Source organism: Lepisosteus platostomus, chromosome 8, assembly GCF_059453375.1.
Source record: "Lepisosteus platostomus isolate fLepPlt1 chromosome 8, fLepPlt1.hap1, whole genome shotgun sequence".
Classification (NCBI taxonomy): domain Eukaryota; kingdom Metazoa; phylum Chordata; class Actinopteri; order Semionotiformes; family Lepisosteidae; genus Lepisosteus; species Lepisosteus platostomus.
The window spans coordinates 9,675,192-9,699,133 of record NC_142618.1 but is presented as its reverse complement, the minus strand read 5'-3'; the positions used below and the strand labels follow the sequence as shown (position 1 = coordinate 9,699,133).

General features: G+C 39.7%; 1 protein-coding gene across 4 annotated transcripts; it reads left to right on the top strand.

Annotated features, from left to right (window-relative positions):
* Window positions 1-23,477, top strand: ythdf3 (YTH N6-methyladenosine RNA binding protein F3). Of its 4 annotated transcripts, XM_088642359.1 has the most exons (6): window positions 29-377; window positions 957-981; window positions 6,533-6,603; window positions 12,706-12,785; window positions 14,926-16,641; window positions 22,512-23,477. In XM_088642359.1, the coding sequence occupies exons 4-6, from the start codon at window positions 12,720-12,722 to the stop codon at window positions 22,533-22,535; spliced, it is 1,806 nt and encodes a 601-aa protein (XP_088498485.1). In that variant the 5' UTR covers window positions 29-377; window positions 957-981; window positions 6,533-6,603; window positions 12,706-12,719; the 3' UTR covers window positions 22,536-23,477. The 4 variants fall into 4 exon arrangements, with proteins under 4 accessions (XP_088498487.1, XP_088498485.1, XP_088498484.1 ...); XM_088642361.1 differs by lacking the exon at window positions 6,533-6,603 and having other exon boundaries at window positions 1-174; XM_088642358.1 differs by lacking the exon at window positions 6,533-6,603.
* Window positions 23,478-23,942: the final 465 nt, after the last annotated feature.

The window sequence follows — 23,942 nt, the reverse complement described above, 5'->3', positions numbered from 1 at the left end:
CGGAGCCGAAGAGCGGAAGTGAGAGTGGGAGCCTGTCCGCCATTGTGGGAGCAGGAGATAGACAGTACGGGAGGTTTTAGCAGGGCATCTGAAACAGTTGCAGCGTCCGTGTGTCTGAGGGAAAGACACCCCCGTCTCTGTCTGATATTTCCAAAAAAAAAAAATCGGAAAAACGTAAGACGATTTCTTTACAAATCCGAAAAGTACATAACACTCTGGGAAAGGGAGGAAAAAAAACAAACAAACAGACCGCCTTTTCAAAACAGCTTGAATAACCGGAGAGAGAAAACAGCAGAGAAACGAGAAGGGGGAGACCGTGGACAGTATTAGTACCCAGCTCTGGTTCTTGGAGGATGTCTGCGACCACTGTCGATCAGGTAGAGTTTGATCTAGTGAAACAAAACCTTCGCCATCAGGGCCACGCCAGTGCTGCCGGCTGCTTATTATAGCCAGATAAGTCAAGCAGCAGACTGGGGTGGAAGACTCTTGTGTTGCAGATGATGCACTGAGTAGGCCGAACTGAACCTCTCTGGTGGTGCACCTCGGGCACAAGTCCCCTGTACAGTGCGGCACAGGGATTTTTTTCTGGTTTTGTGTGGGGGCAGGGTACGCTTGACATCCGGTCAGCGGTGCCCTAGGAGTACAGAGCAAACCCAAGACCCGTGTGAACATTTTTTTTTTGATTGCTTTTGCATAGCTGTATCTCTGGAGAGGTAAGTATCCCAGCTAATGTGAGCTGCAGTACCAGCCTGGGCCGGGAGTTTCCATTGCCCCCTGATGGGAAAATTAAGCTGGGCTACTGTACAGCACAACTGCACAGTGCGTCCAACGCCTATCAGCCACGCTGTTTTTTGTGTGCTTATTTTATGAACTATGCAGTGTGTGAAATTCGTGCACTGACTTTCTTTCCTTTTTTTCTCCCCCCCTCTCTGTATGCCCACTTAATTTGGAATCAGAGACCTAAAGGACAAGGAAATAAAGGTAAGTTACATATTACTGTTTATGTATTGGGACAAAAAAAATCCCTAGTACGAGACAGGGTGTTAACGGCCTTGCCCAAGACGGTGTATCGGGCTCTGCGTCTCCCGAAGACGCATAAAGCAAACAGTTCAGTGCAGAATCCAGGTTTCGTTACCTACGCCGAATATAAATAGAATTGGATGGCGAGTAAAAATCTCAGGCCTCCCACGTTTCCCATTTAAGGTGGGATAATGTGGCTACAATGACGTGTCGATATGGCGATTTTCACAATGGCTTTTTTATCGTTTTCTGTAACTTGAGCCTCGGCTGCACTGCGATTTAACTGAAGGAGGACGAGGACCAAGCGTTCCAGTCACAGTGACAGGTGAAACTTCGCAACAAGGTTTCAGGTTCATTAGTCTTGAAAACAGTAGTGAAACAAACAGGTAGCAAACGTTTCATGTCTCTCTTACCTGCATTTATTGCAACCTTTATGTTTGGTCTCAGTATTATTTTAACGCCTTGAAGTGTTTTTTTGAGATCATGCAAACTTCTGGCTAATTTTAAATGAGGTTTCTGTTAGTGGTATTAGGTTAGAAGTGTGTGAGTCTAATTACAGCAGCACTAATTTCTTGTAAATTTCGTCTTAGTGGCTTAGTAGCCTATGTTTTGTTTTGTTTTGTTTTCCAAGTATACTCTACTTCAATGGTAGAGGAAGCCTGCGAAGTTAATTCTTGTGGATGACATTGCCCCTGAGCAGTTATGACTTTTACACACATGTTAATCACCGATTCTCAGGCATTGGATAAAACTCTGATAAGTCTTTCTAGAAAATTACTTGTTGAAGATTTAATTACATGTTCCAGATCTAAGGGATACTCAATATTTGACCAATTAAACTTGTTGGTTTTTATTTTTTGTGCACTTAAGAGTTTCGGCATTTACTAAAAACCCCGTTGTCCGCAGCATAAAATGTACAAATCAAATTAAAGAATACCTCAATTTATTTAAAGAATGTTTAACCTACTCATTACTATGTCTGTTTGCTAATGGTGTTTTATGAGACAGACTGTTACTGTGAAGTCTGCCCTCTCAGACGCTCCATCAAGTACAGCTGGATGCATTTTCTGTTTTGGTATTAAGCACCTGATTGAAGTTCAGATTTTTAAGTTAAAACCTTGTCTATTAGAGCCATGTCAGTTCCATCAGATTTGATTTTAATTTTCAGGTTGTGCATAAATGGAGACATTCGAGAGGTCCTATCTGCATGGCCTCCTGTATTCTTTCATTACATTCTTGTATTTAACTTATTTTAATCAAAATAGTTTTTCATGGATTGTTATTTTGTCAAAAACCTTTCATATCAATTGCATTCAACTAGAACGAAATTAAGACATTATAGGACGTTAAAATCGATATTTTTATTTGCACCTGTTGTCATAATAAAACTGTAGTAACACAAAATGGCCGCTCTGCCTGGTGCTTTGAACAGATGTTAAAAGAGTAATTTTGTCATGTCCATACCAAATGAATTCTTTTAAAAAGGCTTGGCGTAGTTGACATGTATACTTATGGATCCGGTTAATACTAAAACAGATTCCTACAGTATATACCTGGCATTACCTTAGTAAATAGAATACTGCAAATGTCAGCTATATAAATAATTTTAGTGAAACATTATACATTTTTGCATCCCATCCAAAATACTTGCAGGTCAGCTCCTATGCCTTGGAATTTATGGAATCTGGTTCCATTGGGCTGTATGGAATCATCTGGAATGGCTGCATAGGATCCCTGGATCAATTTACAACCACCAAGCCAGCAAACATGACCTCCTCATTTTTTAGCCATTCCTATGAATCTCAGTGTTTAACAAATAACATCATAACATAACATCACTTTATTAGCCCTATACAATTTCTTGCATTAGGAATTATCTTTTCGCATACCCCAGCTTGCTCTCCATGAGACACACAGACAGGGAGAGAGCCTGGGGTCAGAGCAACCTTCCAGCTACAGGTGCAGATCCTTAGCCACGGAGCCACCCCTCCGCCCTAAATGCAACATTAAAAATGTGGGTTACCCCATATTATCTCTTTAAATGAGAATTTAATCTGGCATTGTGTAGGTTTTAGCCTGATTCAAGCTTTATTTAACCTAAGTGATTGTCTGTTTCAGGCCTAAATTGGCAGAGAAGTGCTTTCTTTTATAAGGGAAGAGGAGGAATATGGTGTGGGAGAGGAGCAGGCAGGAGAAAGTTCTGTCCTATGTAGACATGAAAGCTCTGGCCCTAGCTCATGAACGAAACTGATGGCACACAAGGTTTTAACAGAGAAAAGGTTGACCAGGGCTTGGACCAGGTATCGGGAGGAAGCTGGGACATGAGCCAAGCAAGACGCCGCCAGTGGCAAGCCTGCTTATTCAGGTTGATGCTCACTAAGCCAAGCAGCAGGAGAAGGAATCGGGAGCTCGGGTTAGAGCAGAAACGTGCAGAAAGCCTGGAATGTGGCACAGGAAGTACAAATCCCCCAAAAACAACAAGACAAAGTGAAGAAAATGAAGGGCAAGTATAGAAGTGCAAAATAAGCATTAAACAGGTTACATATATCTCCCAGAAGTGTGACCCCTAAACTACTAAAAGCCTGTCCACTGATGTGCTAATATTTTATTCTTTGGTATTTTGGTGGTAAACTGAATTCGAATTCTAGTCTTTGTTATGGTGATGTCTATTTGGATTTATCAAAAATCTGTTCTTGACCAATATGCTGGAAAGAAACACTTCAATAGTTTGACATTATCGTGTAAGAAGAAAGAACCCTTATTTTATTTTAGCCCTCTTTTGTTCATCTCATTTTTATAGGCTCAAATCACTGATAATGTCTGACTTGATCTAAAATATTTTAAGGAGTGGCTATGTTTTATGAGAGAGGCATTGTGTTCCTGTGAAGTCTGTACTCTCAGACACTCTCAAGTACAGCTGAACCCATTTTCTGTGTTGCCATTAAGCACATTATTAAAGTTCATATTTTGAAGTTAAAATCTTGTCTATTAAAAGCTTTGGACCTGTCAACACCATCAGATTTAATATTAATGTGTACTACCATTAACAAGATTTTAACATGCTCTTTATTCAGTATGAATGTTTTTACTTTTCTCATTTGAGAGGAAAACTATTTTTAAAACTAAGTTTTATGTTCTACAAAAATCAGTGCTGGTTGATGTGTTTTGGGGGAAACAAAATCCTCCCAGTCTTCTGTGTTTGTAGAACAATAAGATATTTTGAACTGAAAGTAAAACCCCTTTAACTAACCCCTATCTCAAAATGATAAAATCTGCATGCTTTTATGTTTTCTAAAAAAGATGAAAACTGGTTGTCAGTTACATTATCGCTGTCTTATTTAACAATTAACAGGAAGTTGAAACAAAGCAGAAATTCTTAGTTCATAGTATGCTTTGCTTAAGTAGACTATACAATTTGATAACCTTTTCTATTTGATAAAAATATCCTCAAGTATATCAAGTGTCACAATAGGAATTGTAAATGTTTTCGAATTTCTGATCCTCAAGAGTTAAACAACCTGGCTGGTTAAACTTTATTTGAGATGTGTAAGAAAAATGCATCTAATGTCTTCCATGATCTATTTCATTGTTTATCACATTAGGCCAGTCTGTGTCTGGTCAATTCTAAAATTTAATACATGCAATTAAAAGCTGTGATTGTGAGTTAGGTAGTTCCCAGGTTTGTTTTTCTTCCAAGTTTATTTCATTGCAGATGTGATTATTTGCACTCTGCGTCCTCAATAATTACTGTTTAGTAGACTAACAAGGCTTATCATTGAGCAGTAAGTACACTTCAGCCAACAGTATAACATTTAATAAGCTAGCAAATAACTGTCTCAGATATACTTGTTCTTACATCTGGAAATGTAGTTTCTCATTTAGTCTGCTATGCAGTGCGAGATGATTTATCTGATATTATTACAGTTATAAATACTGGAAAGTAAGTTTAGAAAATAATTTAGTTTAAACTTCAGCATTCAGGTGCTTCTATTTTTCATACAGAGTCTTTATTCTGTCCCTATTATGTTTGTGTAAAAGGCAGATAGGTTGGAAGACATCGGTGGATTACTGTGCAATCCGTAAAAAAGTAAAACGAAATTCAGTCATTTTATATTCACTTAAGTATATGCTATATCAGACTGTTTGGTGGCAAATAAATGTCCACATCTTTTTTGGTGGGACACTTTGTAACATTGTATGTGTCGGCTTGAAATTCATCTCCAAATAGTGTTGTAAGAGGTGATCAGGCTGCTGTTTTTTTGTGTACATTGACATTGCAGCTTGACAATGTTTATTTACGGAGGCAACATTGAATTATATCGTGAGAGTTATAGGCTATCTCTATAAATGTGTTTTTAAAACCTGCCACTAACAGTCAATTCTGCTGTTACTTTAACAAGCAATTTGCAAATGTTTTTAAGTAACATAACATACTGTGGAACTGGAGGAAGGTCCACCATATTGTCATTCTTCACTGTGGTCTGTGGATTATTAATGCCTCTGCTTCAGTCAGACATATAAAAACACATTAAAACCTGTACAAATATGGATGTGGAAGGGGCCTCATTTGTGCTAGGGTACTTCAAAGTGATTTTCTTTTCCCTAGAAGCGCTGTACAACTGTGAATGGGTGTGTGTTGCCTAATTTGTCAATTTATGGTGCTGGTCCATTAAATGTTATTGAGTTTCCTAATATATTACTCTTTCCGTGTTTTAATATATGGGAAATTATCGTGTTGTCCCATTACTGTAGTACCAGTACTCAAATGTGTTCTGTCAACATACAGACATTTGTCTCCAGTTGTACAGCCTTAATGGAAAAAGAAGCACTTTGGTTTGCCATAGCACTCAATAAGGTGAATATCTCATAAATGGCTTTGGTAGTTATGTTGCCAATACCAGGATTAGGATTACGAAGAGTTGCCCCCAGCCCCCCCCAACACTACCATCGCCCCCTGAAAATGAGGTGCTTCCAAACCATTGCGAACCTGATGAAAAAGGACAACGGCAGGATGTGTCAAGCAGCCTTTCCTTGGATGCTGACAGAGCCCTGGCATTTAAAAAGAAGAGCAGCCTTCACATAAAGGCTGTAAAAACATACAAAAACTGTAAAAACAAACAACATAGAGAAGACAAAGACAGTAACACCTCAAGGTGTGACTTCGTGAATCAACTGAATATGAATGAATACGAGATGGGCCTGCAGACGGCTAATGTTTTTATGTGCACAGAACTACTGTTGGACTTACTTTAGTGTGTTGCAGTGTTGGGAGAGGGGTGAGTGCTTATTTTTCATGTAGCAGGATTCTGTATCCCGTGCTCTTCATCTTAAAGTAGCAGGGCTCCTTGTCCATATCTAACAGAGGCTGGGGTTTCTTTTAGCAGTGTCAGTGATGGCCGTAGGGCCGAGCCATTTTTCTAACTGTTTCAGTGAGGGACAGGAGCCGTTCACAGAGGCGCACGGCCAGTACCTGACGTTCTTGTCTTGATTCTGAACTTTCTTTTTTTACCAGATTAAAGTGGGGGTACCCTCTTGACTCATATTAGCTACAAATTCTGATCCAAGTTTAGGCATTAAAACAATGTAAGTAAAAGTGCTTTTATTTGTTTCTTTAACACAGGATTAGACTAAGAGATTTTAAAAAATGTTTCTAATCAGAGCTTTTTTTAGTCAGTGGATGTTGTGTACTGTCCATATCAAACCCCAAAAGTCCATACAAAGCAGATCCTTTACTATTCATACTTTTTTGAATAATGAAGCTCAATATAATACCTATTATAATGTTAAAATAGTCTCATTATTGTTGTACTATTTAAAGTGTATTTTTTTCCATCTAATTGTATATCGATGTTTTATTTATCCAGTTTATGCTGTGCATTTTGAAGCAGAGAAGCAGAAACTGTTTGCATAGAAAATAGATTTTTGATACAGAGCATTAAGGGTCTAAAAATACCAGCAAGGTGTAAGCGAATGTTTGTGAAGATTGACAGTCACTATGACATGTCATATCACTGACGCATTTTTTGTACTGCAGTTTTAGGAAGGTATGAAGATTTAGGTTTTCTAATGCTGTTTTGATAAGGCAAGAGGTTTTAACACGTGGATTCTATTTTTTTTGTCACATTTAAAGGCCAAAGTGGTGTTAACATGTTTCATTTTTTGTGGTATGGGACAGTAGCTATGCAAGGCAGTGGCCTATGTGGGTTTTTTTCCATTGATGTTAAATGTTTCTGTTAAGTGAAGCTGCCTCAAGTACTTATAAGGAAAGAAGAACTTTGACTTCAGTCTTGATATTTATCTCCATGTTAAAAAGAAATATAATGTCTGATACTTAAGTGTTATTACCTCTTTGAAGGAGGACTGTGTCAGCAGTGGTAGATGGTGAGTGCTAGGTGAGGCGTCTTCTTGAATGTCCTTTTTGTTGGGTCACAACAGAGCACACCTGAGAAAGAGACAGGTGAGTGCAGGTAGATACCACCCAGGTTTAATTCCTAGGGCAAGGGAGCTCTTCAATACGCTGCTCGCTCAGTTAGAAAAGGGAGATGCAAAAAAATTAATAAGGAGCTCCATCTCCACTGCAAAATAAGAAAAGGCACTTTTTCGGCTGTGGAGCCTTCTTCGGCTTTTTAGGTAGAGGGGGAGAGCAGAAATGTGAGGCAATAAAGTAGCGTACGGAAGATGAAGTAGGAGGAGGTGAAAAGGAAATAAAGAGTTGGAAATCTGGTCAACAAATTCCAGTGGAAGTGTTGAAAACTGCAATCTAAGCAAATCAGAAGAGTTACAAATGTTACATGTTAAATGTTTTTTCTGCACACTAAGTAATCAGAATATAGGTGTAGAACTGTCATTCAAACCACATATTGATTCAAATGCGAAGATTCGGGAAAGTCTTATTCAAATAACGTAGAATAAACTGTACAACATTTCCGGTTTTTGTTACACACACACACCCTCTTTTGCAGAAGTGTAGGTAGACCTCTTTGAGTCTTTCATCTTTTAATACATTGCAGAGCAGGTCATCGGAGGAGAGGAACACCCCCCACCAGTGGCGCCGTGTGCCTGCAAGGGCTGGGAAAGCCACAAGGGATCCCGTGTCTCTGAGGGCTGGGAGAGTTTTGGCCCGCTAACCCCACTCCGTGCCCAGTGGGGCTGGTCCAGTCGTGCGCTGCCGCTTGCGGAGTCGTGGTCACAGTCGGCTAGTGACACCCCAGGCTCACGGCCCTGATCGCAGAGCTCAGCCTGCACTTGCACAGAGCAGGGTATCCCCCTCGTGTGCATTATTAATGGATTGCTATGACATGAACATTATTCTAAGTCCTTTCCCTTGCCTGTCCTTATGCATGAATGCCATTCTGGCAGGAAACTTAGATCCTTTCATGTCTATATGCCATCTCTTGCAAAGCAGTCATGGTGTGACGATGACGCTGGCTCTCCTTTTAGACATTACAAAAACGTCTACAACAGTGAAACGCTTGATATTTTTTAAATCTGCTTTGAAGGAGTCTTCGGTTATCTGGTGTGTTGAATAAAGTAGTTTTGAATTTGTCACTGTCACATAGTATGTGTATACAAAACAGTGGCCATCTCTTACAAATGAGGTAGCTGTTGAGTGCTCCTTCCAGTAGTGTTAGGCATTTGCTAATCCTTAGATTCCTGGGGGGCAAAGATTTACTGTGTAGACAAAGAATGGCTGAGAGTCCTGAACTTGCAGAACTGTGTGTAGTTTGGGGATCTCAAGGAAATTTCAAGCATTGCAAAAGCTATGTTACAACGCTTAGATGATAACACCAATGTTCATTTAGTGTTTAATGTAATTTGGTGTACAGTTAGTACAGCATCTGCAGTGTTGCAGGGAGGTCTTAAATGCCTCTCCTTGCCAACATGTAGTCGTGTCACAAGTAATAATAATAATAATTCCTTACACTTATGTAGTGCTTTTCTGGACACTCCACTCAAAGTGCTTTACAGGTAATGGGGACTCCCCTCCACCACCACCAATGTGCAGCCCCACCTGGATGATGCGACGGCAGCCATAGTGCGCCAGAACGCTCACCACACATCAGATATCAGTGGGGAGGAGAGCAGAGTAATTAAGCCAGTTTATAGAGGGGGATTGTTAGGAGGCCATGATTGATAAAGACCGATGGGAAATTTGGCCAGGACGCCGGGGTACACCCCTACTCTTTTCGAGAAAAATATGGGATTTTTAATGACCACAGAGAGTCAGGACCTCGGTTTTACGTCTCATCCGAAGGACGGCGCCTGTTTACAGTATAGTGTCCCCGTCACTACACTGGGGCATTAGGACCCACATGAGCTGCAGGGTTAGCCCCACTAACGCCTCTACCAGCAGCAACCTTAGTTTTTTTCCCAGGAGGTCTCCCATCCAGGTACTGACCAGGCTCACATCTGCTTAGCTTCAGTGGGTTGCCAGTTGTGAGTTGCAGGGTGATATGTAGAACAGGTGATCGTAACAATTCATGCTTGATCAAAAGAGCTCATTCTAAACTTTAGTTATTTAAATTTCTGTTTCTGATTATGCATTGAAATCATACCCTTCAGCGAATGTTTTACCTTATGGACTGGAATTGCTACAGATTATTGTAGAATAAGAATCAATTTAAGAAAGTTTTTCGTAAATGAAATGCAGTCAAAGGAACTATTTTTCCCTTACTGTTAAAAAACAAATCTTTGTTAGTCAATGAATATAATTTTTAATGGAAGTGTATGGCGTAGTGAAAAGGCCATCCTGTGTACCATATAATTCCATTTTTAAGATTTCTGAGACTTTATATGTGCTAGAAATCATAGTATAAACATGGGTTTTCTTTAATTTGTCAATTTTATCAGGATTACATTTAATACCATGTGTAGAGTTCAGAGTACAATGTCAGAAGAAAATTTCAGCGTGATGTATTTTTCAATTTATTACATCTCATAAATATAGTTATTCAAATTAATTTCACAATAAAGAGGAAAGGGAAATTCAAAGACAATGAAAAATAAAAATAATGGTAGTTCATGTAAACTGTTTCAAGAAGACTTTTGCATAATTTGACTTTACAAGATTAATTCTCTACACTGCATTTTAACCTTATTTGTTCTTGCAGGAGTTCAGCGCCCCCCCCAATAAAACAAAAAAAAGTTCAACATCTACTGTATATGCATCAAAACGTAACTTTTATTTATTTAATTTGGATCAAATCAGCACTATGGGCCATTTGAAATTGATTCAAGTGAAGACACTTGAAGGCTCATATTATAGGAGATCTTGAACCTCCCTACATAACGTACATAATATGTTTGCCATGTGTCTGTGCTGACTTGTTGCATTCAAAATACCACACTACGAGTCCAAGTCACCATTTCATTCAGACTTGAAATTATTTATCACTATCCTAAGAACACAGAATGTATAAGTAGACTTGAATTGCATCTCCTTCAGATATGCCTTTTCTCATATCCAACAGGCAGGAGGCAGGTTTGTTTTGGCAAATATTAACATGTCATTTTCTGTGCTGACTTTCTGTACTGCTCTTAAAATTCAATTTCTTGCAAATATACAGTTCTGGCCAGACGTTTGGCTTGTTTCATTTGAAATATAACCTGACCTTACATTAGGGCGATTAATCTTCTATTCAGTTTTTTTCTTAATGTTATGGCAAATGTCTTTTTCACATGACTAAAAAGATTCCGAAGGTGTCATGAATATTTTGCTTAATACTTTATATTTCCTCCCTTTACTTTTTTGCCTCTCCATTGTCTTCAGTGACTGGTGCATTCTTGAAGAAATTTAATAGCACATGTGTAAAACAAATGTAACACATTTATAGAATATTTTATTATTATTTTTCTCTGTAATCCCATGTCACAGCAGGGTTAGGCTCACAACTTTGTGTTGGCCTGTCAGAATTACTTTAGTTATTTTCTAGTTTGGAATCTCAATGTATTTGAACTGTGTAACAGTATATCTTGGTTTATTTTGTTAGAAAAAGACAGATTAAATTAACAAAATTGCAAGTTAACTTAAGCATACAACTGTAATCGGTAAAATGACAGTCAAAACTTTATTACATGATTCTAATCTGTTTTCCCTTCAATTGTAATTTTCATAGACAGTATCTGAAATTTACAGTTCAGCATTCTTCTATTTGTTTGGAATACAGAAGTGTATTGTCTATATTCGTTTTATTGTTTAGTATTGTTGATTTGCAATTTTTTTTAATTCAATGTTGACATAAGAAGCATGAAGAATACTAAAGAATGCTTATTTATTTAAAGATGTAATGAAGATGCATATCTTATAAGCTCTGGCGGAAATGGCTATTTCTTTTTTTGATTTGCATTTTAATTTTGGGAGCAAATGGGTACTGATAGTTACACAGGCCTACAGCAACACTATCAGTAAGTTATAATGATTTGTTGCATTTATATAATGTTTTCTATTCCAAAGGATCCCAAAATGCTTTATGCACGGCGGAGAGTAACCCTGCCACAGTGGTATTTTTGCAGGATGCTGTCATTGACTTTAACAGAGTACTTCTGGATCTTTAATGACCAAATGGTCAGGACCATAGTCCTGGACATGAGGACATGAGTCCTTGGCTTATGTCTCATCTCATTTCTTATTATATAGCACAGTGTCCTCAGTTGAGATAATAGTGCATTGGCTTTAGAAGTCTGGTCCAAAGACAAGAGCACAACCTACTGGTCTACCACCACCATTCCAGTACTGATCAAGCTTTACATAGCTCCTTAAATTTGACGAGATCAGGTTCAAAGGTGGTAATACAGCTAACTGGAGAATTTTAAGCAGCACTTAATGTTTTTTGATGCTTACTTTTAAGTAACTTTTTTAATAGTTTGTGTGTTCTCTTGTTTATAAAATGTCAGTTTTCTGGCATGTCTGCTGTATAAGGTCTTTGGTTCACTCTTATCCGTTTATGATTATTGTATAAACATTTCCTGAAAGAGTCCTCATTTTCATCAAGATTAATCCAAAGTCTAATGGCATCAGAGCCAGAAGCCTAATAAGTTCAACCTCTTAACATAAATCCTTTGACTGAAACATTACAATCACAGTTAAACCTATCAAGGTATTACAGAAGTTGTTACCATAGTTAATCAATTATGATTTGTATTGAAACTGACAGTTAAATGATGGAGGGTTTGTGCTGGATAGAACATGACAATTCGCTACACTCTTTAGTGTTTTTACTGTTTTTATTTTTAATGTCATGAGTTTAAGCAGTGTATAATAGAATATCCTGTAGATATTTGCATTTTTTGAGCTTTGTATGTGAACATAACTTTGGCAAACCTATGAGGTAACTCATCAAGTTCAGTAATAGGTTTATTCCATGCTGAAAAGAGAAGAAAGAAAACAACGTTTTGGCCGTGGAGCCTTCTTCCGAAAACGTTGTTTTCTTTCTTCTCTTTTCAGCATGGAATAAACCTATAACTTGTTCCTTTGCAGCCTATGCATGCTGGCGCAACTACCCAACTGAACTACTACAGGTTCAGTAATAGTTCCATCAAATGTATTTTTGCCTGTGATCTGAGTCTTTAAGGGGCAACTTATGTACCTTTCCAAAGCAGTTATATATATTACATAATTCATATTTTAAGCTTAAGTGATATTTTTCATGCTTATGTATAATGTTTCTTCCTTTTTTTCTATTATAGTGCAGAACGGTTCAATGCATCAGAAAGATGCTGTAAATGATGATGACTTTGAGCCTTATCTAAGCAGCCAGACAAATCAGGTGAGTTCAAGTTCTTCTTGTATTGAATATTTAATTTTTTAAATTTAAAACAGAGGACGAGAAGAGGTGGTGTAAAGCAGTGTTATTTCATTCTAAGGAGCCTTTTTTACCACATTTTGTTGCTTAAGCTTGTAATCATGACCCTTTCAAATGGGGCTTTATATTCAGAATCTACACAGTTTACTTCAAGCTGATAGCTTAAAAGCTAAAAATGCTAATAGAAAGTAAAAAAGTTACTTTCACAAAACTAGTGTCATTGTTTCTGTTTCCGTGTTATGACTTAATAGTAAATGTATATGTTGGATTTCACGCCACAGCTGGTAGGGAAGTATGACAAGCGAACAATGAAGATTCCAGAATAAGTCTAAAGTGACTGAGAAGGTTACAGGAACAATTCAAAGTTGCTGGTGATCCCTCCAAGTCTCCTATGACTCACGTGCTTTAACACCAGCTGACAGGCTTGCAGTCTCTGTGTCATAGAGGGTATAATATGCGTCAGAATAAAAAACCTACAAGGATTATGGTTAAGGATTTGTTCCAATTACTGAAAGAAACATCCAGCGTGACCTGTAGCTCCTTCACTTGGGTAGACTATCCTCATATTCAGTTTATTTTACTAGTGTGCCATTATGTAAAGTAATTAGTACTTTAAAACAGAACATTTGGAAGACTGTGTAAAGGGTTAAACCGAGTTAAATAGAAAAGAGACATGTTTGTGTTTCATGTAATTAAGAGACATGGGGTAGATGAGAGCAATTCACCCATACTCGCATTCCAGAGTACTAAAGGAGTTTAGTACCATATGTACGTGTACATTGGAATTGTTCTTCGCGCTGATCTCTCAGGACACACAGTACAACACCGTGCAATGTAGACAGTACTTTTCAAACATAATAAATGATAACAGGAATAATGCATATGTTGTGGGGCAGTACAGTAGGGTTCTTGTTCTGTTCTTGAGTCTAGTGGTCTGTGCTTCAAAAGTGCGGTACCGCTTGCCAGAGCGTGGGGGGGGAGCAAGTTGTGGCCGGGCTGGCTGGGATCCTGAATGATGGATTGGGCTTTACCTCAACAGCGGATGGTGTATATCTCACCAGACTGACTGATGATAGACGAGTTGATCTTAATAGTGGAAGATGAATTAAAGTGACTTAAGTGCTCTGAGGGATGAACACCTGAACAGTGAACTATGCAGGATTCTCTGAAAGAGTTCGTCTTGGAGCCTGGAGGGGTTCTGTCCACAAGGCACAGTGACAGACCACTCCGTCATGCTGACGCGCTGACTTTAAGCTGCCTTGGGCTAGTGTTCAACCTAGGGTCCTCTCGCCTGTCTGTCAAAGAAATACAGCAATTCGAAGACTGTCAAAGCATCACGTCCCGAACACTATCCCTGATGCTTGAGAAAACTTGACAAAGAAGGAATTCCTGGCAGTAGGTCAAAGGCACACATTAGCGATTACTCTGAAGAGCTCCACAAAATGCAAGATACACTGTCAAGAAAACATTTGGTTTGGGGAATTTTTGGGTTTACTCAGGTCATTGCCTTTGTTTCAAATATACAAAGTTGTTAGATGGAATAATGCATTTCATTCTGTGAGTGGAAAGTCCTGATTTGCTGAATGACGTACCAGTTGGAAAGGCGCAGAGTATTCTCAAAGTATTGTCAGTTTCTTTTTTAAAAAAAAACTTATTAAAATTGGTAATAAGGCGCCTTATAATTATCATGAATATCATACTGCGCGTTCCCTTTTGTGTAAGTAAGTTATGTTTTTGAATGTTCAGGTAAAATTGAGTAAATATTGCTGTTGGTGTTGGAGGAGGCATGAATTAGTAACCTAAAGAGTGTGTTTGGAATGCTGATTTATTTCATTGTCTTGACTGTAATCAGGAACCTTGAGGACATAGCTGTCATTTCTCTTTGTGGTGAGGAACATAGTGCCTGCTTATTCTGAGCAATAGAAGATGCTCAATGATGAGTTTGTATTAAAATGATGCAATAGAAATATAATTTTTTACTGTAGGTCTTGTAGGTTTTCCAGTTATTTCTCTGCTGGAAGTTCCCATATTGGAAGATGCCGGATTTCATTCTTTGCTAAAATGTGAAAACGTGTAATTGTGCTTCTCTTTTTCCTTCGCACAGAGTAACAGCTACCCACCAATGTCGGACCCTTACATGCCTAGTTATTATGCTCCATCCATTGGATTCCCTTACTCCCTTGGTGAAGCAGCCTGGTCAACAGCAGGAGACCCTCCTATGCCCTATTTGACAACTTATGGACAGATGAGCAATGGTGAGCACCATTTCATCCCTGATGGAGTGTTCAGCCAGCCAGGGGCCCTAGGAAATACACCACCTTTCCTCAGCCAGCATGGCTTCAACTTCTTTCCCGGGAATGCGGACTTTTCCACCTGGGGGACGAGTGGGTCTCAGGGACAGTCAACACAGAGCTCAGCCTACAGCAGCAGTTACGGCTACCCTCCTAGTTCCTTGGGTCGGGCCATAGCAGACGGACAGGCAGGCTTTGGCAGCGACACCCAGCTCAGCAAAGTGCCGGGCCTCAGTAGTATTGAGCAGGGAATGGCTGGGCTCAAGCTTGGTGCTGACATGGCGGCGGTGACCAAAACAGTAGGCTCCGCGCTGGGAGGGGCAGCAGGCATGAGCAGCATGGCAGCCAACAGCGTGCCGCCTGTCAGCTCCTCTGCTCCCAAGCCTACCTCTTGGGCAGCCATTGCCAGGAAGCCTGCGAAACCCCAGCCCAAGCTCAAGCCCAAAGCCAACATGGGCATGGGCGTTGGGGCTGCTGTACCCCCTCCTCCTATAAAGCACAACATGAATATTGGCACTTGGGATGACAAAGGGTCGATCGGGAAGCCACCTTTGGCACAACAAGTCCTGCCCCCCCAGCCACTGGTGCAGCAGCAGCTCTTGGCACAGCCCCAGCCCTTGATGCAGAGCCAGTTGCCTCCTCAGCCCCAGCACCAGCACCAGCACCAGCAGCTGCATTTGCAGTCGGCTCAGCCGCCTCAACAGCTGCCCCCCGGCCCCCCCCACCCACATCAGCAGCAGCAGCTCCCTCTCCAGCAGGGGGGGCAGCAGCCGCAGCAGCAGCAGCAGCAGCCGCCACCTCCCCAGCCACCCCAGCAGCAGCCTCCCCAGCAGCAGCCCCCGCCGCCCCAGAACCGCTGGGTGGCGCCTCGCAACCGGGGCGCCGCCTTCAACCAGAGCAGCGGGGCGGAGAGCTTTGCCATGGGGGTCGGGGCCCCCCTCAGCGCCCCCCCCGCCTCCGGGGAGGTGCACCCCGTGCTGGAGAAACTCAAGGCCCTCAACAACTACAACCCCAAAGACTTTGACTGGAATGTGAAGAACGGCCGGGTGTTCATCATCAAGAGCTACTCTGAGGACGACATCCACCGCTCCATCAAGTACTCCATATGGTGCAGCACGGAGCACGGAAACAAGCGGCTGGACGCCGCCTACCGCTCGCTCAACGCCAAGGGCCCCCTGTACCTGCTCTTCAGCGTCAACGGCAGCGGACACTTTTGCGGCGTGGCGGAAATGAAGTCGGTGGTGGACTACAACGCCTACGCCGGCGTCTGGTCTCAGGACAAGTGGAAGGGCAAGTTCGAGGTTAAGTGGATCTTTGTAAAAGACGTTCCCAACAACCAGCTGCGACACATCCGCTTAGAAAACAATGACAACAAACCGGTCACCAACTCCAGGGACACGCAGGAAGTGCCTCTAGAAAAGGCTAAGCAAGTGCTTAAAATTATCGCTACTTTCAAGCATACCACCTCAATCTTTGATGACTTTGCACATTATGAAAAGCGTCAGGAGGAGGAGGAAGCCATGCGTAGGGTAAGCCTTGAAACTTTTATAAAAATCTCAAAAGAATTGTGAGGTTGGCAGTGTATAACAGGGGGTTTGTCTGCTCCGCTGTTGCAGCTGAATTGTATAGGTGATGTTTTAGATAACATTTAACCTCAATTCAGGTTTTTTCCACTAAATTTGGTATGACACCTCTTCTTGATTATCTAGTGCAAGATCAGGAGTGTGCATCTTCATTTCGCAAGAAGCAGTGGGTCGACTTTTTTGTTCTGCCTCCGTTCGTAATTTATTTGGAATCTAGTTTAACGCCTTTTCCAGTTCTTAAGGCGTACCTGAAATGTTTGCTGGACTGTGACCTTTGAGTGCTGTAGATGTCCGGCCTGGTATTATATATTTGCAGTGTGATATTTACTCCCATCACGTATTCACAAAACCTTCTTATTGATATCTTACCCATTCTCATAACGGTGCTCCAAATAACATTATTCAGCTCTATGAAATGTACAGTGGTTCATTACAGCCCCCAGCTGTTTAATTCCACCTACTTAATTCTTCAAGTAGCCCTTCTCAAAGTCATTTTACTTCTCAAAGACTGCAAGAGATTTGCGGTCATTTCATTTGAAGAATGGCCACTTTTTTTTGGTGACTTTTTTAATGCAAGTTTAATGACTACTTTACGTTTTTTTTTAGTGCACAATACCAAGGCAGTACTGAGAGGGTATATGGAAAAACAGCTTACTCAGAGAAGGTGGAAAAACTTCAAGAAATAAGAAAACTAGTTGGTCATATCTTAAAAGTAACCTTCTGGTTCAGGAACCAGGGAGCTTATTTCCTCTGCTGTCTTTGAGAAATGCAAAAGGCAGTTTTAATTGCTCAGTTGAAGTTACCGAAGTAGAAAAGTGCTGTAGAAGTCCGTTAACTTTTGGTTTTTCTTATCTCTACTTTTCATTCAAGTGACCTGTAAATGTATGATGTCTATGATATCAGTAATTCTACAGTGAGAATGTGAATGTAAGCGTCTTGTTCTTGTAGAAATGCCATGTCAGAGGCATTAGGTTGTATACTTTGTGTTTCCCAAACAAAGGTTTTACCTGTGGTTTGAATTTCCACCTCCAGAGTCTGTCACTTAGTCAATTCTAAAGGCCCTACCTTCATAATTTTATGGTGTTTTACAGCACCCACACACAGGCTGGCTGCCTTTTTTGCATAAGATGCAATCCTCATAACTTAGTATTGTCAGCCTTGGTATTTTGACCTAACCAAATGAGCAACCCAACAAAAAGATTTATTTTGAAATCATTTTTTGACGTACTGTCTACCAAATCGCTTGCAGTAGCAGTCATGTCATTGTTCTTTGTGAACTCCAGGACTGCCTCTTGCAGCGATATATCTGCCTTGTGTCAGGTTACGAATTACACTCCCTGAGAAATCCCACTCTCATGGACAGAGTGATGACAGAATGCATCTTTACAGTGTTATTTGTTATATTAAATGACGTGTATAAGTGCTGCATCTATAGAGTTACACAATTATTAAGCTTCACAGTTATGGCTCTTCGGTCAGCATGCACACGTACATACAGTCATATGTAGTATAGAGGAGGGTGGGGGTAGATTGTGTTATAGTATGTCTCCTATCTATTTCTGCCCTTTCTAACTGCAGCATCAGCTCCTATGTAACGCATCCTGGCAAGGAAAACCTTTTTATCGGTGCAAAGCCTTTTGCAATCTGCATTTTGCGTTTGTCTCCTGCAGCCACTGTTGAGCTTGACCATTAAATTTCATGTTGGATTCAAGAGCAAAAGTAATTTCCTTCATGTTTTGTCTGAAAAATGCTTTCCAGAGCTATATGAATAGATCTCATTGAAGTGTGACAGACAATTTTAAAATGCCCCATCTGGCCTTGTTTTTGTTTTTGAAAATGGTTTTCTTACGCTTCTGTGAGCTGTTTGTGAAGAAAAATGTGAGCAGTGTTAAAATCGCATTCAAGGGCAAAACATTGCATTTAGTTTTTGTTTTATTGTGATACGAAGCTCAAGTTACTTTGCTATAAGCAAAAATGCAATGATTGCTCAAAATTGCTCATTGAGCGTCCTTCGCTTCTGTGTAAGGCATACGTAAGGTGCTTTGTCAAACATCTGTGGCTTTTGTAGAGATCGTCCAGACAGAGACAGTGCTGCCCCCAAGTTATTTTCACCTAGGAGATGAGACTGCCTTAGTCCAATCAGAAACACATTAAGTATAGGAGCTGGATAGTCAAAAGGCATAGGAAAATGGATAGTCTGAAGAAGGATGCAGTGATTTTTCCAATTTGCACATTAGGTTATGTGCATTTCTTGATGGTAGTGCTAATGTTCTTAATTTTCACCTCTATCACCTTTCCTTTATTCTGTATTCAGGACACAACTGTTCATGTATCCAGTCTTTATTTTTGTACACGCGGGAGTCGGGTGGGGGGGCTGTGAAATTTGTCATCGTGGAGGTTACACTTGAAGATGAAGGTCTGAGTGATTAAAGGCATTTGTGCTTATGCTTTGTGCAGTTTAGTTACAGTTTGCGTTCTTGTACTGGTAATTATTGTGCTAGAATTTGATGGGTAGCTGTCTCCTTATCAAGCTGCATTGTATTTTTGAATCGTTTAGCAGTTATAAACCTATTCTTCTGCTCTGTGTACCAGTAATGTGGGTCGGTATCCAATTGACATGCATAGGCGCAGCTTTTCTGCTTTTAGATCCACCATCACTCATTGGACTGTGGTGCTTCATGTTACCAAGATAATCAGTTACAGTTTGGAGGTCACTTTGAGCTGTCTGGTTTTACTCACTGATCACTTTTGCTTTTTGTTGCATTCGTGATATTTTGAGATTATTATCTCTTTTTGTATTTCAAAATCATTTTCAGTAGCTTCGTGTCTTCTATCATGGTTCAGAAATATTGCTGAGCAAATAACAGTGCTCTTTTCTTTTGGATTGGACCCTGTTAAACACCGTAAAGATGTTCAATGACCTGTGTAATTCATCGAAAAGGTGGAGTGATGTTTGTCCAGGTAACTAAATGTTTGCTCCAGATACACATTCAATAAGACCGAGACCGTTTTCCCTTTGCACTTGTAAAGCTCAGAATATTTTTTTTTTATCAATAGCATACATTTTCATTAGTCACAAACTTATCCATCCATCAGAAAGCTGTTTAATCCTGGTTTAGGGATTCAGCAATGCTGAAAGCTGGGAGCCTATCTTGTTCAGTTCTTTAAATTGTGTGCTTACACAATAACCATAAAAATAGGTTTTGTATAATTCAGTTGGGATGTGCTTGATCACTTTCCAGTCGGTTAACAAATTAAAAATGCCCTATAATTTTGCTGTTTATTGCTTTTCAAATTTTAAGAGTTTACATAAACGTCCATCTTGCTCTATTTTACTTTGACATTTCTCATATGGAATCCGTTTTTATTAGGAAAACGTTAGGATCGTGGGGGAGTCGGAGACTGTCCTGACCAGCAGATTATTTTTTTGAATGATTTTCAGGAATCCAAAGCTTTTGTTATACAGGTGGACAGTCCCAGCTCCAGCAAGACTATGGTACAGCAGGTATGGGGTTAGTTGCATCAGATTCTGAAATATTTGATTTGTTTTTTGTTAAAAAGGAGGAATATAGGACCACCAGGTTTTTAATGTATTTATCTGTTTTATACTGTATATTAACAGCTATGCAGTAATTCACACAAAGCCACTTGCCGGTGTGACCTGGCCTTGTTAATATTCGGTATGCTGCAAGCACATACATATTTGAAGAGGCCTGGTGGTTTTTCTGGCACCTGCAGGATAGTGAAGCAGTCTGAATCCCAGTAGGGTTGTCGGTTAGTCAGCTAAGCTGGTTTTGCTCTATTCTCTTTTACACTGACCCTTATGTAGACTGAGCAGAACTGATACAATTGTTTGTTTTTGCTGCACATACCAAGAAAGATGAAATAAGGGGAAAGGCAGAGAAGCACTGGCATGGCCTGTCTGGGGTATTTGACACTTTTATGATTTATAAGTCTTGCATTTTGACAGGAGTCAAATAACATCCTCTGTGCACTAAAGAATGCTTGCGTTTAGGCCTAGATTGTGCAGTAAAATAGCAGCGTTTATCTGCCTATATTCTCTCTTGAAATACCTGGTCTCACTGAATTTGGCCCAGTCTCACACAGCTGACGTGGGTCAAAGTCTTTTCAATGAGACACTTAAACTGCATCTCTTTATTTTTGTTCTGTGTTTTCCCATCTGCCCCGTGACTCAGAGCGTGTCTCAGGTTTCACAGGGACCACTGGATTCTTCTCCAGTGAGCCTGTGTTTAAAAATGCAGGGGTGATAAAGTCCCCAGAGAGCCAGTGTCCTCCTGAGTAGAAGATATTGTCTTCTCGTGAGTAACATGTAAGGCTGAGGAACACGTTTGCTGGATTATTTGTTATACTGTGCTCCACATGGTTTTGCTTGATTGTAAACATTTTTAAAAATTCACTCTCACAAAGGAAGCACCTTTTTGTTACTTCTTCAGAGCGCATGTTTTAGGCAGGAAGCACAAATCTGGCTTATTTTTTCCTACTTGGTACCAGACCCTTTGTATTTTCAGCGGAGGCATTCTATATTCCTCCTTATGTTGTTGAATTTTGAATTCAACTTCGGCACCAAAAAAGTTTTACCTAACATGTCCAACATGTGACCTCAATATTCCCTAGCAACATGTTTTAGTTAGACATGCGGTAAAGTCTAGGATGTACCATGTTATTTTCGTTGTGGTGTGTCATGCTAGCTTGAACTGCAGAGTGTTTTAGCATGCTGGACAAAATGTCATAGGCTGGAAGACCTATATTGGGCAGCAGCCTCATTACAACTACTACATACAAGAGGATGTACTGTTGCCCCCTTGGACAGAAGAGGCCAATGACTAGTCTGTCACACTGTTGTCCACAGATGTGATGTGAGCAACTTCTCACAGACTTTCTAGGTTTGGTGGAGCCCTGGTGTAGATGATACGTTCTCCTTGAACCAGGCATCTGTAGAGGTGGATGTGATTTTGAAGCTGTTTGTCTTATCGGTGACACCAAAACCCACTGACTGGGTTCTGTGTTTACAGTCTGAGGAGATGTGGCTAGCTAGGAACCAGAGAGCACTTCTGGGTGTTCAAATGTTTTGACGAATATATTATTGTACAAGTTAGAAAATTTGGAATAGAAGTTACATAAAAGGCAATTTTATTGAGAGAACGGTAATGTTCAGTAAATACTACAGACGGTCTAATCTACATGGAATAATGTTTTTAGAGCTGTTGTTAAGGTCTGTTCAATGTGCTGTTCTCATCATTGTCTGTGCTGGTCCTATTTAGAATTTAAAAGGACAAAAGAAAACTTTGTCACAGTAAAATCTTTTTGTTCAACTTAGCTAATTTACAATCCTTTAAAAAATGTTCATTGACATTACGGGGGATATCTCCAAAACTCTAGATGATGGTATATGGTATATGATGAAATACTTGGAGAAAATGTTGTGAAAACGTGTGTCTCTTGTTGTATTTAAGCAGCTCGCTGAGAAGTTTGCTCTTGGCTTGCACTTGGGTTTGTCTAGAAACATGAGTGATTGTCTTTTAAAAACTAGGAAGCCTGGAGTAAAAAAACAGATGTCAAAAACATCAGGCCTGTTAACAGAAACCCAAAGAGACTTCTCAAGCTTTTTATGTGGAAAATACAAACCAGTGTGTACAGTAGAAAAATACTTTATATAATAAGTCTGACTATATTGCATATGTGTATACTTAATACAGACATTTTTCTTGATGTTAGTTTTCAGTTTTGATATTTCACAAAGAATATTGAGGTGATGTGAAATATTAACGTGTAATTTTTTTTTTCTTACTTTGCAGGAGAGGAATAGAAACAAACAGTAACCTTATGGAGATAGCCCTGCCAGAACTGCAACACTAATAACGTAGATCCTTAAATAATTGCCTAACTTCAGAGGAAGAGTGGGTTTTCTGCTGAAGACGATATCTCTGAACACCTAACACAACAGTGGACTCTGTATCAGTTTTTGGTGCATCTGCCCTCGTATTCCTGTCTCACAGAAAAGAAAAAAAACACACTTGAACTGTATCTTTGTTAAGCACTTTCAATCCTTCTAAAGCTTCTACCAATCTCTGCTGTCCTCTGTTTCGTATTCTAGTAAATACAGAGACCTGACTTTAACTTTCTTTGAACTTTTGTTTGTTACTAACAAATTAACCAGTGTAGTTGGTTCCAATGATACAAGATTTCACGAAGCTTCAACTTTCCTATTTTGTGTTGGGTTTTTTTTCAAATTTGGAAGATTTTTAGCGCTTTCAGAAGAGATTAAATATATAAAAAATGACAAATTACATTTATCTAAATCTGTATTAAGCTGCCCAACACTTCAGTAAAATTTATGTTCCAAGGCAAAACTGTGTATATTTTTGCCAAATAAAATGCAGCCAGGAATAATCATGCGATTTGTTATAGACTGACCTTTCCCTTGTTTCAACATCTGTTTTGTGTACTAAAAGAAGATATTATTATGCAGCTTGGTGGATATCACCAGTTAATGCACATATTTGTTTTCCTGTAATAATGTAATACAAAAGTGCATTTGTCTAAGGAGAAATTTGTTTGATGCTACCAGTAATCAAACTATCCTGAACTTCGAAGTTAACGTACCTCAGTTTAAATCAATCTTTTTAAGACCTCTGTAACTGCATTTAAAATGTAAACTTCCTAGCTCTGGGGGGTTTGCCCAAAGGCAACTATCAAGGAAGTGACAATTTTCTCCTTTAGGTGATTCACTAGCTAAATAAACATAATACTTGTTTAGCGAACACATGCTTTGAGTTTTTACTGCTTTTGTTTTGGCATTTTGATTTTATTGTGTCAAGGTTGCAACTGGAGAAGTGGAAGTACAAAATATCCATTTGGTTGAAATTTCTATGTGAAACTGAAATTCAGACTGTACCTTTGTCTAATTCCCGTTGAGAAAATATGGCTTGAGTTTGGAGAATATGCTTGGGGCTGGTATGGACATTTTTCACAATTCAGTTGACATTTTGCAAAGCCCTCCAGTGCATCCTAGATGATCTCCTGAAGTCTGACATTTCTTTAAAATAAAATGGTTCTTTTGTCCCCATAATTGCTTCACAAACGTACTATTCAGAATGTGAAACTTGCACTCCCTTTAGTCTCCTGTTTTACTTTTCAGGAGGTGTTGTTTCAACTTGTACTTTTGGGTCAGTGCAATGTTAAAATCAAGGTACTGACCTAAAACAGATAAAAGTTCATTGATCTGG

Bases quoted from the DNA above. Each gene is read 5' to 3' on its own strand.
- ythdf3 (XM_088642358.1), top strand. From the start codon at position 354: ATGTCTGCGACCACTGTCGATCAG. The intron at 378-956 runs GTAGAGTTTGAT...ATTTGGAATCAG, and splicing joins CTGCGACCACTGTCGATCAG to AGACCTAAAGGACAAGGAAA. The intron at 982-12,705 runs GTAAGTTACATA...TTTCTATTATAG, and splicing joins TAAAGGACAAGGAAATAAAG to TGCAGAACGGTTCAATGCAT.